At 42.7% G+C, this 19,226-nt stretch overlaps 1 protein-coding gene across 1 annotated transcript in view; it reads right to left on the bottom strand.

The window, feature by feature from the left end:
• Positions 1-8,389: 8,389 nt before the first annotated feature.
• Positions 8,390-19,226, bottom strand: part of SRPK2 (SRSF protein kinase 2) — a 393,623-nt gene continuing 382,786 nt past the window's right edge. Inside the window, exon 17 of the mRNA XM_060633811.2 lies at positions 8,390-11,219. Within this exon, the coding sequence (XP_060489794.1) occupies positions 11,140-11,219 (80 nt within the window). The 3' untranslated portion in view covers positions 8,390-11,139. The remainder of the gene's footprint in view (positions 11,220-19,226) is intronic.

Raw genomic sequence — 19,226 nt, 5'->3', positions numbered from 1 at the left:
GCCTACTTTAGAGCAGTCGCTGGTGTGTAGTAAATGCTCAATTAAAGTTGCTATTCTTATTGGTCTTGTGGCATAAATTAGATCACAATGTGTGAATACTTGTATGAATACCTTTCTGGTTTCCAGAGTGGTAATGGAATCACAATGTCCTGGTCCTTGCCAAAGATGAGTCATAGCAACAATTCCTCCAGAACAATTTGCTCCTTGTAAGCAACATTTGTCATCCTTTTATTTATTTTTTATTTTTAAAAAATGTTTACTTACTTCTAAGAGAAAGGAGAGAGAATGGGGGAGGGGCAGAGAGAGAGAGAGAGAGAGAGAGAGAATCCCAAGTAGGATCTGCACTGTCAGCACAGAGCTGGGTGTGGGGCTCGAACTCAAGAACCATGAGATCATGGCCTGAGCCCAAATCAAGAGTCAGATGTTAACCGACTGAGCCCCCCAGGTGCCCCATCATCCTTTTAGTTAGGTCTCCTTTGCTGCTCCACGTCAGAGATTAAGACACAGAGGCGAAAGTCACACATTCAAGCCATCTACCTTGCCATCAGAAGCTCTACTGTGAAATGGGACTCTTTCCTTGTTTCCAACCCAAGCCATGACACCTCAGTCCTGGCCCAGCCATTAACTAGCTGCGTGATGTGGGATATGTTGCTTCACTTCTCTAAGCTTCCATTATAAACAGGGAAATTAAAGGCTTGGGCCAGAACCCTAAGACATGGGGCTTCCTAGATCCCAGGGAAACCTGCATAGGCTCAGCGCTGATGGGTGACACACTCAGGTGTAAAGTTCAGTCATCACCAATAAGCCTTGTCTACTGGCAGGAGCCAGCTGGAGTAGTGGAAGCATGGATATGAGAGGCAGAGCAACAATCTGCCCTTTCCATTCTATGCTGGGAGGCAGCAGAGTTGAGATTTAGCACAGCCTGAGAGACCCTCCCCACCCCCCACCCCAAACATACAGTGTCTGGGAACGACGTGGAGGCAAAGTGAATATTGACAACACTTGGCCCATGTTTAAGAGTACCTAGCTGGTGGGGGGCACCTGGGTGGCTCAGTTGGTTGAGCATCCAATTTCGGCTCAGGTCATGATCTTAGGGTTCATGAGTTCAAGCCCCATGTTGGGTTCTGTGCTGACAGCTCAGAGCCTGGAGCCTGCTTCAGATTCTGTGTCTGTCTCTGTGCCCTTCCCCCACCCGTGCACACACTCTCTCTCTAATTAAAAAGATAAAAAAATTGTTACATTAAAAAAAAAAAAAAAAAGAGTACCTAGCTGGTGGGATATTGCAATTCACAGTAAGAAATATATTTGGTCTTTGACCCCATTCCTGATGCAGTGCTCCAAATCCCCCTGGAATTTCCTAAGCAGTAAGATCTAGAAGGGTGTCTTGTTATGTTAACATGGTGACTTTGGGATCCCTACCTAAGGATGAGGTTTGGTTGCCAGAACCAACCAAGCGATTAGAAAGCTGGAACTTTCAGTCCCACCCACCTTGATTTAAGGGGTGGGGACAGGGGCTGGAGATTGAGTTCAATCACCAGTGGCTAATGATGTAATCAATCATGTTTAAGTAATGAAGCCTCCATAAAAACCCAAAAGGATGGGGTTCAGAGAGCTTCTGGCTAAGCAGGAGGAGTTTTGAGGGGAGTGGTGCTCGGAGAGGGCATGGATGGTTTGCATCTTTTCCCCCTACTTGCCCTATGTGTCTCTTCCATCCAGCTGTTCCTGAGTTACATAATAAGTCAAAATCTGGTAAGTAAAATGTTTTTTTGAGTTGTGTGAGCCACTCTAGCAAACTAATGGAACACAAGGAGGGGGTAGTTGGAACTTCCAATCTATATATAGTTGGTCAGAAGCACAAGTGACAACCTATACTTGCTTGTGATTGTCATCTAAAGGTGGCAGGGGGAGGGGAGGAGAGCATTCTCGCAGCACTGAATCCTTAACCTGTGGGATATGATGCTATTTCCAGGTAGACTGTGTCAGAATTGAGTTGGATTGTAGGACATCTAGCTGGTGGCTGACAATTGCTTGGTGTGGAGGAAAAGCCCATACATTAGGATTGGGAACAGAAATATACCTGGCATCAGAAGGATCTAGGTTCAAATTCTAGCTGTGTTATTTCCTCTATGGGTGATCTTGATTGAATCACTTAACCTCTCCCAGCATCCATTTTTCCAAGTATTCTAGTCACTATTAAATAAATTTAAGTACATTAAGCACCTAAGACAGTTTGAGATAGGCCAAGCTCCTAACATTAATTACTGTTATCATCAGCATTTTAACAGTGTCAGCTGGTGGGAAGAGGGAGGCAGGGGAACTGGCTTGCCTAGGCTGGTTCTGGAAAAGATAATCAGGTGGGTTCAGTAGACAAGGCAAGCTAGGATCAGGTTCAGGCAATTCTCAGTACCTTCAGGGGGCAAAGGAAGCAGGGAATAATTGTATCTAGATGGTGGAACAAAGTCATGGCTCTTGAGCATCTGACTTACTCCAGCAGAGTCCCAGCAAGGGGAAGGGTGGAAAGAAAAGCTGGCAAAGAGCAAGACAGGGTAATTACACCCCAGCTAAGGGGCAGGTCTTCAGTCCCAATGAGGGAAACAGAGGTACAAGGTGGCTGTGGAGTAAAGGAAGGAAGGGGAGAAAAAGTTGTGATGTGGGAGACCTTGTGAGCTCTCAGAGCCCTGCTGTAGCTCAGGAGCTCATTACCAGCCCAACCAGTCCTGGCCACCAGTGACTCCAGCACTCTGAGCACAGCTTCTAGCAATGTGGTGATCGGATGGCCAGGGAGACCAGCTGTCAGTGCACAACCATCTGAGGGAGATAGGAGCAAGAATATTCGTCAACAGTGATAAGGGCTTGAGCTTGGAATAAAAAGACTTTTCCTAAAGAAAAACATGTATCTCTGATCAAACCTGGTATGCTCTTGGAAAAGAGAGCTCCTGCCTCTTTCTCAGTGGTCTACACCACTTTTTAACAACTTCTGGAGAAAAATGAAATGGAAAGGCTTGAATGTAAGAAGAAGTAAAATTACTTGGCCTGCAGATTTCATGGAATTTCCCCAAATCATTCACCAAGTTTAAAATGTTTCAGGCTCAAACTGGGACTTGTTTGTTTCTTTTAATTCAGAAGCAACCCTGAATACTTGAACCCTGTTATAAACTGTGTTGCCAGAAGCCTGTAAGCTTACGCTGCAAATTTCCTGTCATTTGTTTCCTGCTCACTTGTGTGTAGGCATACTCTACTCACAGGGAGGGGGTGGGGATCAACATCTGGGATAGGTGGCAGTATTTCTAAACTGGTTTTCTTCTTGCCCCTAAGATTTTCGTTGAACATCTCTTTATGGTACAGTTCCAAATATCTATTGCTCCTGTACAAATCCCTGCGTGATTTTGGCCTCTGCTTTGAGCTTAGTAAGCTTGTTGTTTCTGCTGCCTTTGGACAAGTGTCCATATAAGGCTTCCTTAACCTCAGTTGTGTGTCACAGGATTTCATCCAGGCTTTAACTCTGAAATGAGTTCTCTAAAGGAATGAGCTCTCTTTGCTGATGCAATTAACAGTAGCCAAAGCCATTTCTTTTTATGATTTTAAAATGTTTACTTATTTTGAGAGAGATGGGGAGGGGCAGGGAGAGAGGGAGAGAGAATCCCCAGCATTCTCCCCACGGTCAGCGCAGAGCCTGACATGGAGATCCATCCTACAAACTGTGACATCATGACCTGGGCCAAAATCAAGAGTTGGACGCTTAACCAACTGAGCCATCCAGCGCCCCTCTTTTTATTTCTTTCTAAGAGGAAACCCTTCAAAGAAGTCTGAGGTTTGAAAAATTGGAGAAAGTGGCTCATATTTTCTGGATTAAAAATATTTATAGATTATTCCTTTCAGTGTGGATTATAGACTTGGCTTTTTTAAGTTGACTTCATGGTCATCTGGTGATTAAGAAAATAATTTATCATACTTCTTTTGTAAAATTAAATTTTAAGAGGGGGGTAGAGGCAGAGGGAGAGGAAGAATCTTACGCAGGTTCCGCACCTTGCGTGGAGCCCCACTTGGGGCTCGATCTCACGACCGTGAGATCATGACCTGAGCCCGAATCAAGAGTCAGAGATTTAACCCACTGAGACACCCAGGTACTCCTATCATACTTCTTATAACTATATCTGAAATAGCATCCAACTCCCTTCTGGCACCAAAATTTCAGTGTAGGTACAAGATCAGAGAAGATGGTTTGGGAACAAATGGGTAAAGATGATTACTTAGTGAATTTTGTCAAAGCCTATTTTAAAAATCTGCTGTTGGGGCACTTGGCTGGTTCAGTTGGTGGAGTGTGTGACTCTTGATCTTGGGGTTTTAGGTTTGAGCCCCATGTTGGGAGTAGAGATTATTTAAAACAAAAAATCTTAAAATAAAAAATATTGTTTTTTGGAGTGACAGTTATGTGGGTCTAAAGTTTTATATAAATAAGTAATTAAAAATTTCATTCATCATTTGCATAGATTTAATTTGATTATTATCTATTAACAGAATATAAAACGTTCTCAGGAGTAATTTTGGCTTTACACTGGCTTTCTATGTTTATGAGCTTTATTAGCGTGAACTGGCCTAAAACCAGCTAGAAAAGATTCTGTTGTAGCTCTGATTTATTGGTTTCACATTCACTGAGTCAGAAGCTTTTATAAAGGCCTATTTTGTAGGTAAATCATATTGTGGGCTCAACACTTTTATGAGTACAACCTTTCATTATAAAAACATTCCCTTTTGGTTGGTTCTGTTAATGAACAATTTTGGTTAGAAAGTAAATATTGGTTGATTTATTCTTGGTTATTGAGTATGAAGTGAATGAGCAAGAAATGTGTGTGTGGTTTTTTTAATGGACTAGAGTAAATGTAAATTTTTTCCTTGAGTTATAAAAACATGTTTATAATCGCATTTCCAGACCAATGATAAGAGTTGGGTCATAAACCAGAGACGATTATTGATTTTCATTCTGTGTTCCTGAGGTCTAGTTTATTTTTAATTTTTTAAAATGTTTTTTTTTTTTTGGGGGGGGGGAGGCTGCGGGGGTGGGGGTAGGGAGGGGCGCAGAGAGAGAGAGAGAGAGAGAGAGAGAGAGAGAATGAGAGAAGTATCTCAAGCAGGCTCCATGCTGTCAGGCTTTCAGCACAGAGCCGAGGTAAGCCCAATCCTATGAACCGTGAGATGACCTGAGCCGAAACCGAGAGTTGGACGTCTAACTGACTAAGCCACCCAGGTGTCCCTTTATTTTTGTATTTTTAAAGATTTTATGTTTAAGTAATCTCTACACCCAACATATTAACAACCCCTAAATCAAGAGTTGCGTGCTTCGCTGACTGAGCCAGCCACGTCCCCCTCCTGAGATCTATTTTAAAAATAGCATATACACACAATGTAAAGGAGGGAACCCTAAATCGTGTGTGTACAGTGTGTGTATTTTCATGTGTATATATCAGTCATGAAGCGATATTTAAGTTCACTCACCTGAGGAATTCTAGTAGAGATGCCAAAGAGAAGGAAAGGAAGAGAAAAAAGTGAACCAAGAAAACCTGGCAGCATTATTTCTTCCTGTTCAGTGTTGTTGGTAAAATGGTAACCAGAGGTTTTTATTACATACAACTAAAAAGGACCAATTAAAGTGTGGGAAATGTTTCCTTTGCAGAGTTCAATGCTAGGCAGGGAAATACAGCGTCACCAGAAATTGCCATAGCAAGTTTCAGTAGAGGATTGTAGAACAATGGGGCCTTGTTAATCCCATACTGTTTTATTCAAATAGTGTGTAATTGAAAGCAATTGCTGCTCCCCAGGCAGGAATTTACAATTGCTACATTGGAAAGGAGGATGATGTGTCATTCCAAGGCAAAATCAGGTCTGGAAAGGGCCTCGTGGTTGGAGAACCGCTTAAGTCCCAAAACAGCTCCCAATCAGGCCAAGTACAACAAATGGGTGGAGAACCACCCTGTGAAGTCAGTCTACCTCCCCCCCCCCCCCCCCCCAAACTGAGCTGTATTTCCCTTGCTTCTTTCCTGCCTTTCTGGTGGATTGCAGAAGGTCCCCAGAGCAAGGAGCAAGGGGGAGAAGGCAAAGAAATTCAAGTCCTGGATATGCTGTCACTTAACTTCTTGCCCCCCTGGCAAGGGCGTACAAGTTCATTCATGAGCATGCATGCATGTGTGTGTGATTTGTAAGTATATATGATCGATAATGATGGTGAATACAGAGCATCCTCTCTTGGCATAAAAACAATGGACAAGAATCAGACATGAGTCAACAGCAAGAGTAGGCTTGACTCTTAATACATTTTGAACAATTTGGTCAATAGTCTTTCAGAGAACAGTCTTCCAGCTTTATGTTGCCATTTTCATGGAATCTGAATAGTTTAAAATTCCATGATTTTTAAAAACTCCGCTTTGATTCCAGTGATTGACCAGGGACACCAAGCTATGTCAGTTTCCCAACAACACTATGAGGCTAGCTAATTAGGTAAATAAAAAAATGGGAGTGGTGTGTGTGTGGGGGGGGGGGCGGAGTGTGAGGGTGGCGAGCGGGTTGAAGTAAAACCCTTACGTAGAACTCACCTTAAATGGGGCAGGTTGTTTTTGACCTGAGAGCTGCCTGTTAGACACTCAGGAAGTTATTAAGAAGAAAGATGTTTAGATGAGACATTTCAGCAGATTTGGACTCACATGATCTTTTTCATGGTCTGGGATTCTGAGCTGCCATTACATGTTGTAGCATGCACTTGGCTTTAAAGTGCTGCTAGGGCAGAGGCATTTATTGTTCAGCAATATCTTTGTATTTTTCCATCTATCCCAGACCCTCCGGATTTTGTTCTGTCCAGCCACTGAGACAGGAGTGACACAGGTCACTTCCAGGCTGAAGCACAGAAGAGCATGTGTGAATTCCCCATGCCTTGTCTTTTTCTATTGCCAGGATGCTGGAGACCTAAGACTCCAGTGATACAGCTCCAAATGTCAGAGCCTCTATCAGCCAGAGTTCTTGAGCAGGATCCCATGGTCTCCACCACCAATGCACATCCATCATGTACTGAAAGCAAGAATGCATTTTACTGTGTTAAGCGAAGATTCTGGACTTAATTTGTTAATTGCAGCACAGGCTAGGCTAATAAAGCTGCTCTTCTAGATCTTTTTTGTAGAAAAGGAAACTCCATCTGGAGAGAGGATGAGCAATCTGAGCTATGCAGTTCTTGAACAAGCCCCTGAGGCTTTGCCAGACTGCCTTTGCGTCATGTACTCCCCAAAGTCATTCTGCGCCATTGTTGGGTCACTGTTTTTCAGGGACTGGTGAAAGAGGAAGTGAGGAGGAGCTCTAGTCAGTGGGGGGTTGACATCTGACAGTTCCCTTCTGGTAGTTTCTCTTCTTATTCACAACCTTCTCTTGGGATTTTAGGCTTGCTTAACATACGGTACAAATCAGTGAAATTATTCATTGTGGTTTCCATTTGAGTGAGCTAGTTTCCGCTCCTAAGACAGGTCTTAACAAAACAGGAAGTTTTTCTTGGATCTAGAAATGGAACTCTGCCTTCTGACATTAGTTTTTACCAACTTCTGTAAATCTCTATTTTCCTACTTCCCTGTCAGAAGGTGGAGCACAGAGAAGAGTAGGTGTAACTAAAAAATGCTGATTAGTAGGATATTTGGTTTGGTGGTTTGGTTTGGAGGAGAGGTAGAGAAGAAAATGACAGCCTGCCCAGGCCAGACCACATCCTCCCATCTGACAGCTTTATCTCCTACCTCTTCCTCCACTTTAGCCTTGGTGAGAGGTGTGAAGGGCCAAGGAACACTATGATGGTTAGTAGGCACTCCTGGATAGTAATCCTTGATGTTTCCCAGCTCATAGTCCTCAAAAGATTTTGCTATGCGTCACCCATTATATTCCACTCCAGGGGAGGGGTCAGGGAACATGTCTGTCTTATTCTCAACACCTGTTATGTAGAGGGCACCCAAGAGTATTTGAAGGAATGCAGCAAGACCTGATGTTTAGAACTATCTTGTAATGAGGATTGAGAAAATATTTAAATTTCCATTGTATGGATGGGGAAATGGATACATTATGAATTTGTTACTTGCTCAGGGTCACAAAGGGGTCAACTAAGAGGTAGAACTAAAACCCAAGCTTCTCTATTTCTATTCTCTTTCAATTGTAGGGCAGGTTAGATTTAAAGTCTTCTCCCCACCCCAGCCCACACAGTAACATAGACCATGTATCATTCCCACCATCATGTAATGTAAGTTCCCACCCTGAGATTCAACATCTACATTTGTATCAGACAAGTCTATCAGGAAAGGCCTCAGAATCCGGACATCCTTATCACCAGAGGATAGAGTCTAAGGATGCTCATTCTTTTTTTTCCATCAAGTTTTTTTTTTTTTTTTTTTTAACGTTTATTTTTGAAGGAGAGAGAGACAGAGTATGAGCGGGGGAGAGGAAGAGAGGGAGGGAGATGCGGAATCCGAAGCAGGCTCCAGGCTCTGAGCCATCAGCACAGAGCCCGATGCGGGGCCTGAACTCACCAACTGTGGGATCATGACCTGGGCCGAAGTCAGACACTTAACTGACTGAGCCACCCAGGCGCCCCATCCATCAAGTTTTTATTTAAATTCCGGTTAACATGCAGTGTAGTATTAGTTTCAGGTGTACAGTATAGTGCTTCATAAGGATGCTAATTCTTAAAACTCTTGCTGATTTGTATTTTCTATTCCACCCTCCCCAAGAATAAACATGTGTTACCTATGTGATCTAAAAATAAGAGAGTAAAACTGCCTCTAGTTTCAATGTCTTTTACAAATAAGGAATGCAATGGGCTTCTAGCTCAATGCTTGGAATGATTAATCAAGTAGGTTCGGGTAATGAAAACCATAGGAAGAGAATCGTAGAAACCGCTAGATGTTCTCTACTCTGTACTTTTCTTACATAATAACAGAATTTGTAGCCAGATACATGATCACCCCCAGTTTCCCAGCTTCCCTTGCAGCTTGATATGGCCTAAGTTGCAAGTAGAAGTTGATATATACAACATCCACATTGTTGGAATCTGTGTTCTAACTTTCTGGCCTGAAAATAAATGTGTTGTTTGGAAAGAACACATAACTGAGTTAGTCAAGTTTTTTGTGTTTATGGGTGTAAGTGTCCAATTTTACCTCAGTGATCAAGAGCGAGTCCTTAATCCAGTTAAGACATGCTTATAAGGATGATGAAAAAGCTGTGGAAATTCATCTAGCATTTTCAGCAGACCACGGATACTTGGGGTCTCCCCCTACCCAGTTCAGAATTTGTGCACATGGTGCCAAAGGTTTTTGTAGGAGGCGCTGCCTCAACAAATCATCTTGCCGTAAGCCTCTCCAGCAGTATGGTAAATTCCTCTCCTGGGAGCACAAAATAGGCTTCCCTTCTGAATGGAGTTGCTCAGGGGCTGGATTCCAGCCACAGACTCAAGTCTATGACCTTCCTGGGTCATGCTGAGCCCCTTAATAATCTATATCGAAAATGTCATAACTTAAAAGGTTGATGAAGCTCTCCTAAGCCCAAATTAATTAGCAGCTCCAGTCTGCTCATGAAATGCTAGATGTGTCTGAGAATTCCCTCACAACTTCCAAGGTTATTCTCTAATGCCATCCGTGGTCAAGGCACTTGGTATTTCATTTCTCCTGGTGTTCAAAAAAAGGAATCTAAAACTCACACAGCAGCATCAGGATTTAAGCCTTCCTCTGAGGCAAAACCCAATTTGTTTGCAGCCCTCAAGAAGCAGAGTTGGTCCAGAGGTTGGAAAAGTCATTGGACAGTATTCCAGCCCTGTCAGCATCTTCACTGAGTAGCTTTGTTATTTGCTGTAAACAATTGTAAACTTCCAGAACCACAGACACACTCATATAAAAATATCAACTATCAAAATGCCTGGTAAAACCAAATGTAAATGAACCAAATGTACATTTGGAAATCTGGCTAAATGTACATTTACCAAATGTAAATTGAAGTCCCATTGGAATTCTGTCTAGGGATACCCTTCCCTAGCATGGATCATGGTGAACTGACAAGATTTAATTTTTCTTAAATTACAGTCAGATCTTTCGAATCGGACCCCTTCTCTCATTTCGTGAAATTTCTGAGTTACCAAGAAAATGATGGTTGATGATATGCTTCAGCTGCCTTTCCAATAGGAAACCTATTTTTCTGTGGGAGAAACTGAGGCTTGTTTAGTCAAACTTCTTTAGGCTCCCAGTTTTGTTGAAACTCTTGCAGAGAACACACACATGGACACAATAGTGCTTCTGCTTTCTAAAAGTTCCAGAAACCATAGCTTCTGGTGAAGTGCCCTGCTGGAACAGCAGGCTTTAGAAAAACAACAAAAATTCCACTGGGATGAAAGAGGCCCATTTGTTTCTAAGTTGTGGCCCTTGCATCCTCTGGGGACCGCCCCCCCCCCCCCCCACCGGTGTCTGCGTCTTTGATTTATAATCTTTGATTTATAATCTTCCACCCACGCAAGCCTTGGCATTCACTGGGATCCTATAATGAGGTTAAGGTGTGAACCTGGAAAATCATTTAAGGACAAGGGTGAGGTGGGGGAAGGGCTGGGGGGGGGTGGTTAGAGAGTAAAAGCAATTAGGAGACCACATGCTCGGCATACGTGAATGAGCCCAAGTGGTGGAAGGCCTGCCTGATGCAGGGCTGCTGAATGTGGTTTTGGCGTCCAAAACCATGTCTTTGCCTCCACAGCACAACCTCTGGTGGGAAGAACTCCTTGCCCAATGCGCTATGACCATGAAGGCCAGTGTGCGAACACCCCTCCCTCTTTGTCAAGATTCCTTTTATATGCTTGCAAAGCCAGATTTCCGTATTCCCAGCTGTAAGGCTTGGGATTTGCAGCATCTTCCCTGGGGGATGGGGTAAATAATAGCAGATGCAATCTTTGGCCAGAAAAGAACTCAATGCCCCAGCTTGGAGGCTTAGTGCATGATGAATGCAAAAGGTTTTCCGGAAGAGACAATGAGAGACCCCATGGGTCAACCTTGGAAAACTGCAAGGTGCCAAGCCTATGAGAGCCATCCTGGTTCTAATAATTATTACGGCAGGGCTAGATAGGTGGGCATTGTTGAAAAGGAGGAAGTCTCATAACTGATGTCTTAGTGCCTGAAGGGAGTTGCAAGATTCTCCTTGCACATTTGAAGGTTGCATAACTCGCAGTTCTCCTTTTTTGGAAAGTGCTTCCGATGTGATGTTGAGGCCATGGGCTCTAGAAGCTGACTCAGGTTGGAAGTCTGACTCTTTAACACTTATCTGGGTGACCTAGTGTGATCTTCTCTGGAAAATAGGAGTAATACCCTCTACTGGATTGAGGTTGTGGGAGTTAGAAGTAACGTATGTCAAGTACTCCTCAAAGTGTCCAAGCTTATAATAGAGGCTCCATAATGGTTAGCTGGTAGCTGTTCATGAGAAAATTCATCTGGTGTAGCACTGAGGCAGTGGAAGGGAAGGAGAAACAATACTGACTTGTCTAGTAGACACAGAGGAAAAATAGCATCGCGACATTTATTAAAAAAAAAATGTTTTTAATATTTATTTTTGAGAGTGAGAAAGAGAAAGTGCGAGCAGGGGAGGGGCAGAGAGGAACAAAATCCGAAGCAGGCTCCAGGCTGTCAGCACAAAGCCCGACACCAGGCTCGAAACTCACTAACCATGAGATCATGACCTGAGCCGAATGGGGATGCTCAACCAATTAGCCATCAGGCACTCCAGCATGGTCACATTTATTATATGCAAGACCAAACAAAAGTTCCAGAGGGGCTTGACTAGGGGAGTCAGAAGCACCCAATGCTTTTTCTTCAGGTAACTGGGCTCTTAGGGGAACTCAGGAGGTAGATGTTAAGCATCAAAATCCATGTCTGTCAATGCAGGCAAAGAAATACAGGTAGTCTCCTACAATGTCTGGAAAGAGAAACTATTTCTCGGACTGTGTCAGAAGAAAAGTTTTTTTTAATTCATTTTTTTTTTTTTTTCCGGTAATCTCTATACCCAGTGTGGGGTTCAAACTCCTGACCCAGAGATCAGGAATTGCATGCTCTGAACTGAGGAAGCCAGGTGCCTTGGAGGAAATAAATTTTAGCAGTATAGCCTAAGCAAGCTGGAATTAAATGAGAATGGATGAGCATTCTGGAACCTACTACTCTCATTGATTTGTAAATCCTGATTCACATGGGTTAATTAGCATCAATTATTCTCTCAGACTTGTACACAGATCATACAAATACTGTCCACAGCTTGTTCAGAAACTAATCCAGAAAAAGGAATTTGGAGCTTCCAGCTTAAAGTTTGAATCCACATCTCCAAATTTTTAGACTGTTATTTCTCTCTCTCTCCATCTTACATTTTCTAAGATTTGCCATAAAACCATTTACCTTCAACATTAAGACAACAAATATTTTTAAGGGTGTGTAATTATAGGCACCATGAAGAATGTGAAAAATGTTTCCAGACTTGAGAACTGGCATGAACTGACTCAGTAAGATGGGGCCAGAGATTAGAGTCATACCTAGGGTTTTATTCTTTATTTTCACACTGCTCTTTAACATTCTTCATATTCCCAAATTAGTAGATTGTAACACATGAGTCAAGATTGAATACTCTCTCCAAGCATGTTTAGTATTGGCTTAATCTATTTATATATTTTCAAAAGCTAGCAATTATTGAGGTCCTCCTATGTACAGGGCATCCACATGACATGTAATGGCTCACTTAGTCCTCAGGGAAACCGTATACAGTTCTTGTGATTGTCATCCTTACTTTAAAGATGAGGAAATTGAAGTCTGGAGATTAAGCAACTGGTGCAAGGTCACAGGCTAGCTAGTGTCATGGCTAAGAAATAATGTGTAGGTTCAAGGAGGGGTAAATCTCTTGGGATGTCATGAAAAGCAAGATCAATCACACTGGAATGCAATTTATTTTATTTCTACTTATTTTTAAAGTAGTCTCTATGCTCCTCGTGGGGCTCAAATCCACAACCCCAAGCCCAAGAGCTGCATGCTCTACTGACTAAGCCAGCCACAGGTGCCGCAGGGAGAACGGAAAATCACATTTTATCTTCCAGCTAACAGCTCAGCAAGGATAAGCTGGCTTGTGTCACTTAAAATGATGCACTAGAGGGCGCCAAACACAAAAACTGACTTTGAAACTGTTTTAGTAATGCAGTTCCCACAGTGCTTCAAGATCTATAATCTATAGTGGACTCAGGCCAAAAGACCATCCCAAAAAGAGTATGATGCATTTCATGATAAATAAGAAGCTGTGTTTTCATTCCCTCAAATAAATAAATAAAAAAAAAACCCTCATGCTTTATGTTAAGCAATTCATAATGTGTTTCTACTTGATACTGTTATTCAAAGTACCTTTCAGCTAGTTGTTTAATTTGTTTGCTCTGACTGCTGGGTGGTGAAGCAGAGAGTAAGCTTGGAAAGGACAGGTTAATCAAGATGAACATAAATCTTAAAATATACATCAGTGTAATTTTTAATCTTTTAAAATTTCGTGGAGTAAAACATGCATATATTTAAAAAAAAAAAATCCATATCCAAGAGCTTAAAATGAAAAGGAAGAAGACACCATTTTCAACCTCAAACTTGAGAGGCAACGTCTTTTAGAGGTAACTCCAGATTTTTAAATGTTTATATTTTTGATTTATCAAACTGACATTATGCTCTTTGAAAATTGAGGCGATAGGGGCACCTGGGTAGCTCAGCTGGTTAAGCGTCCGACTTCGGCTCAGGTCATGATCTCACAGTTCGTGAGTTCGAGCCCCGTGTCGGGCTCTGTGCTGAAAGCTCAGAGCCTGGAGCCTGCTTCACATTCTGTGTCTCCTTCTCTTTCTGCCCCTTCCCTGCTCATGCTGTGTCTCTGTCTCAAAAATAAATATTTAAAAAAAATTTTTTTTTGAAAATTGAGGCGACAGCTAACAGAATAGACATCTAAATCATAGTTTACAAAATAACTTCCATATCCTTAAGTAGTCTTCCATTTTGGTTTTTGTTATTGTAGTTTAACTTACATACAAATTAAATGTTCTAAAGTATAAGGAGCTTCCAACTGTTCAACTGAGTTGGGATCAGGTAATTTCACTCCACAGTGGGTATTGTGGTGTTGGAAGGTATTACTCAGTTTGAGTGATGGGCTGCTTAGAGTTCGAAGGGGCAAAAACTTGAGTCCTGCAAGGACAACAGACACTAACCAGAAAGTTAAGTTAGAGCTCTTCCCTTCTGGGCTGAGTTGCTAAGTATTCCTCAACCTCTCAAGACTCAGTGGATCACCAATGAGTCTGCCACCAGTTTGTGAAGTCTCTCCATTTTGTGTAGGGATAATAATATCTTTGGTATGTTTAATTCTTTTATTCCCTTATAAATTATCACCAAAATTATCTAGCATCTCTGATTCTTTTTTTAAGACCTGAACCTTCCCCATCCCGTCCCGTGGCCACTCTATACTTGGTTCCAAATAGTAAGGGATCAAGTGTAGGGAAGCATTACGGCCTGCTGTCAGGCAGCGGCCTAAAATACCTGGGAAGCGGCTAGTCTACCTTTTCATCCACATGACGCTACAATCAAACCAATGCTTGTCCACCATCCCTACAGAATATTCATCCAGTACAAAGAGCTGCAACAACAGGCAGGTCAAGTAAAAGCAGAAACTTTCTTAGGAACTAGAAGCATGAAGGGCTGCGTGGGAGATACAAGCAAACTCAGGAGCTATCAAACATCCTCTCTTTCAGGCGCTGGAAAGCCATTCCTGTGGGGATGAAGAATCAAAAGCACTCTACATACCTAACACAACTAACATGCCTTGAGGAAACAGGTGCTCAATAAACCCTTATAGCTTTTCCTTATTTTTAGTTTAATGCCAGATACTACTCTATGCCCGATACTGTCCCTAAGGGTTTTGTATGCATTACCTCATTTGATCAACCAACAAAGGCTCAGAGATTAAGTCCTTTTAAACTTGGGACACAACAGGTTAAGAAGTGTGGGGAGGTGAGAACTCAAATACATGTCAGTCCCACCGCAGGGCTACTGTTACTCCCGCCTCCCCCCAAGCAGAGCATCAGCAATACGGACAGTCCCCTATTCTGGGCACACAGGACAATGGCCGCCCTGGCCGCCACTAGCATTTCCGGAAGATGGCGGCTGCCCCCGGCTCACGGCCTGAGCTAGTGCGTCACCGCCGGCCAGGGGAAGCCGGAAGTGACACTATACCGTTTTTTGTAGGAAACGACGGGCAGAGAGGATAGAAGGGAGAAAGGAAATCAAATAAGGTCCCCAATACCGAAAAAGCTAAAGCCCTGGACCCCAGGTGCCGCAGAAAGCGCTGGGCGGAAGCGGTCCTGGCAGAGGCAATCTAACACCGCACGGGCGCTCAGCCGCGGCGGAAGTGCGTTTCTGGCGCTCCTCCGAGATGGCGTGGGCAGGAAAGCAGCGGCGCTTCTTCGCCGACCCTTTTCGCTCCTCGGTCCTCGCAGTACTAGAGGCCGTAGGCCGGCTGGGCCCTCGGGACTTCTAGCCCCGGAGAGGAAGAACCGCTTGCCGGGAGACCCCAGGGTGAGGCGCCGACAGACACGGCGCGCCGGCCCCTCCCTCGCCGGGAGGGCGGTGCCCCGTGATGCAGCAAGCTGTCGGGGCTACGCCCTTTAGAGCGCAGGCTGCCGCGGCACAAACGTCGGGTCCGGACTCGCTTGGGCCAGCGGCCAAGCCACGAGTGTGCATCTACTGGCAGCCACCCACAACTCGCTCTTCCAGACGCGAGGCAAATGTCTGGACGCTTGGTAGAATTCACGAGAGCAAAAAAAAACACCCCACCGAGAGCGCGAGAGAGGTCTCAAGAGGTTTCTCAAGTGTAAAGTGGGTGGTGGGCCCTTAAGAGGATCTTAGGTGTGTCCCTAGTCACGGTAAGCCAGTTACCTATTGTGTATAGAACTAGAGGCTACTACCACAAAAGGTCAAAACTGGGTTGCGGAACCCCTCTCTCCTCTAGACTGTTCAGAATGTTTGAAACGCACTTAAGTTTTTTCTTAGTGTTTCTTACTAAAGAAAAATTCCTTACTTCTCACCATACTTCTCACTTTTAAGTGTGCTTGTTTCTCCGTTGAGAGAAGGGATCCCCCAGCCAGAAACATGGAATGACAGTGTACCCCCAACCTGAACAGGGTGCTCAAATAACACTGGTTACAGTCCTCATTAACTGAGTTTACACTCAGAATTTTAATACCGGGCAAAGAATTGCTAACTAGATGTCCGTAGGTTGAGTTGTATGTGCGGTATGTAATACTCATTTAAAACATACCTGAGAAAGGATGTACAGGTTTTAAGGGGCCAAAGGCCCATGGCACAGAACTAAAGAATCTGTGTAGTTCGTGGCAAGTGAAGCAATCTCTGGAACTAACTCATGTAAAGGTCATTTCTGGGAGCTTCAACCAAACAAATGAAGCTTATAATGTTAGCCATTAAAAGTGTTTTGGGAAAAGGTTCTACCGCAGAAATCAGGCTGGCCGTGTTGCCTTTTAACTATCTTCCTTCCTCTATTGAGAATCAGATGGTGGTTCTTCAGTGCAAATAATTTGGTTCCACAAAACCACCCCAGAAAGGATTCTAATCACTCTTAATCCATACTTAGAGAGTGTTTAAAGCTTTAACCTTTTTTTTTTTAAATAAAAAATTTTTTAACGTATGTTTTTATTTTTATTTTTTTTTTTTTAATTTTATTTTTCAACGTTTTTAATTTATTTTTGGGACAGAGAGAGACAGAGCATGAACGGGGGAGGGGCAGAGAGAGAGAGGGAGACACAGAATCGGAAACAGGCTCCAGGCTCCGAGCCATCAGCCCAGAGCCTGACGCGGGGCTCGAACTCACGGACCGCGAGATCGTGACCTGGCTGAAGTCGACGCTTAACCGACTGCGCCACCCAGGCGCCCCTGTTTTTATTTTTGAGAGAGAGAGTGTGCGTATACAGAGCATGAGAGGGAGAGGGGCAGACAGAGAGGGAGGCAGAACTGGGAGCAGGCTCCAGGCTCTTGAGCTGTCAGCACAGAACCATATCATGACTTGAGCTGAAGTTGGATGTTTAACCAACTGAGCCACCCAGGCACCTCTAAAGCTTTATTCTTTAAGGTACAAAGAACCTGATTTTTGTTCCTGGATTACCCTGGACTATTTTTGAGTTATGGTTGGGTTCACAAGGTAGTAATGTAACTTCTAAAAACATTTTTTTAAGCCTGTCAACACATGGCCTTTTGGATTACAGAATAAATTTATGTCGAACCTACTATATAAATAGGTAACTTCTTTTTACAAAAAAATTGTCTCGATGACTGTTAATCCCTTTATTTTAATTCATTTGGTCAAGCAAATCCCCTCCCCTGACAACCAATGTTTGAGTGTTATTTTATTATTCTTTCTTCTCCTACAATTAAATATTTTTATATCAAGTTACCTTTAATCAGTTTTCCTGTTTAACAGGAATAGAGAGGGGAGAGACTATCAAATCTCGGATATGATGGAATTCTTCTGTGTGAAGCTCAATATAGCATTTTCTCCCCCTTTTCCCTGTAGAATTCCACTGTAAATTCAAAGCTCCCTAAAAAATATCCATGATTGCTCAAAATACATTCCACTTTACAATTGTTTATGTAATGCTATATATATATATATATATATATATATATATATATATATATATATATATATTTTTTTTTTTTTTTTTTTCCCCCTTCCTAAAGGCTTGTTAAAATATTGACCTGGGTTTCATAAAACATCTCGTTAATATTATGGTATTGTTCCTCATTTATTTTAAAAGAGGAGACCAGCTCTGCATTGCAGTTTCAGGATCTCAAAAAAGCATTTCTTTTGATAGATCATTTCTGTATTTTGAAAAGGTAACTGATTTTGATGTGGTAGGTTTGTCAGGAATCTGAACTCTATAAACAGGCATCACAGATAATTCTGATGCAGGGTTGACGCAGGATCTATATTTTAAGAACCACTGGCTTAGAGGCAAATAGATCATGCTTGCTTGGAATTATTTCTGTGGTTGGTCCCCAAATCCTGGCAACTTGTAGAGTTTGCAGAATCAGATGGAAAATATCTACAGAGGTAGCCAGAAAACCAAATAACCTATAAAAATGCAAATAGTTTTTGAAATTCTTTAAGTTGTACTGTATTATAAAGGAACACAGCCAAATGAAATGTGCTAGATGGAAACTGTGGCCTTCCCATAGAAAAACCTGTTTCACAAAGGCTTTGTTATTTATTCAAGATGTTCAGGCTCAGATATTATATATTCTAAATTTATTACGCTAGTCTAATTCTATATCCATTTGTGGCTAAAATTTACAATTCTTTATTACCTTGGTTAATGCTAAGGGTCTACAGGTTGAGGGAAAGTGCTGGAGTTAGGAAATTGAGACTTTGAGGCCCAGGACTTGAATCAAAATGCCATATACCTGGCAAAATTCACTGGCCTAACCCAGTTAAGACATTCCCCAAAGATGTTAGACATTGTACCTTCTCTATAGTGGTGTCTCTGACAAGCAACTACAGGGTTCTTTTTTTAATTTGAGAGAGAGAGAGAGAACGTGCACGTGCGAGAGAGCCAGCACAGGTGGGGGAGGGGCAGAGAGCCAGGGGGAGAGAGAATCCCAAGTAGGCTTTGTGCTAACAACAGAAGTGGGGCTCAATTCTCAGGTTCGTGAGATCATGACCTAAGCTGAAATCAAGAGTGGGATGCTCAACCAACAGAGCCACTCAGGCGCCCTGCAACTACAGAACTCTTGAGTGAGACCTTGCATTAAGGATCAGCGCTACATGGCAGAACATAAAATCTGACTGTATCTGGTACATCCTAAGCAAGAAAATACTTGCTAGATTTATATAGTGTCCACAACTGCTAAACGGTTCTGTGTAAGACTTAAAGGAGGAAACTTTAGCAAGACTAGGCAGCTGTGAGAAACAAAAGCTGGAGAAATACTGTACAGTGCACTTTAAAATCTAAGAAGGTAGCGCTCACGTGTTTCACTGCAATTAAAAAAATACAAAACAAGTATATGAGATTTTATGGACAACCCAGGGTATACTGCAATTTAGACTCCTACTCAGTCTATCTTGTGAAATCATCAGTAAAACATTGCTTATTTATGCCTCATGAAGCAAATTCTTTTTGGGAA

The sequence above is a fragment of the Panthera onca genome, chromosome A2 (assembly GCF_046562875.1).
Source record: "Panthera onca isolate mPanOnc1 chromosome A2, mPanOnc1 haplotype 2, whole genome shotgun sequence".
NCBI classification, from domain to species: domain Eukaryota; kingdom Metazoa; phylum Chordata; class Mammalia; order Carnivora; family Felidae; genus Panthera; species Panthera onca.
This window is presented reverse-complemented; position numbering and strand designations above follow the sequence as displayed.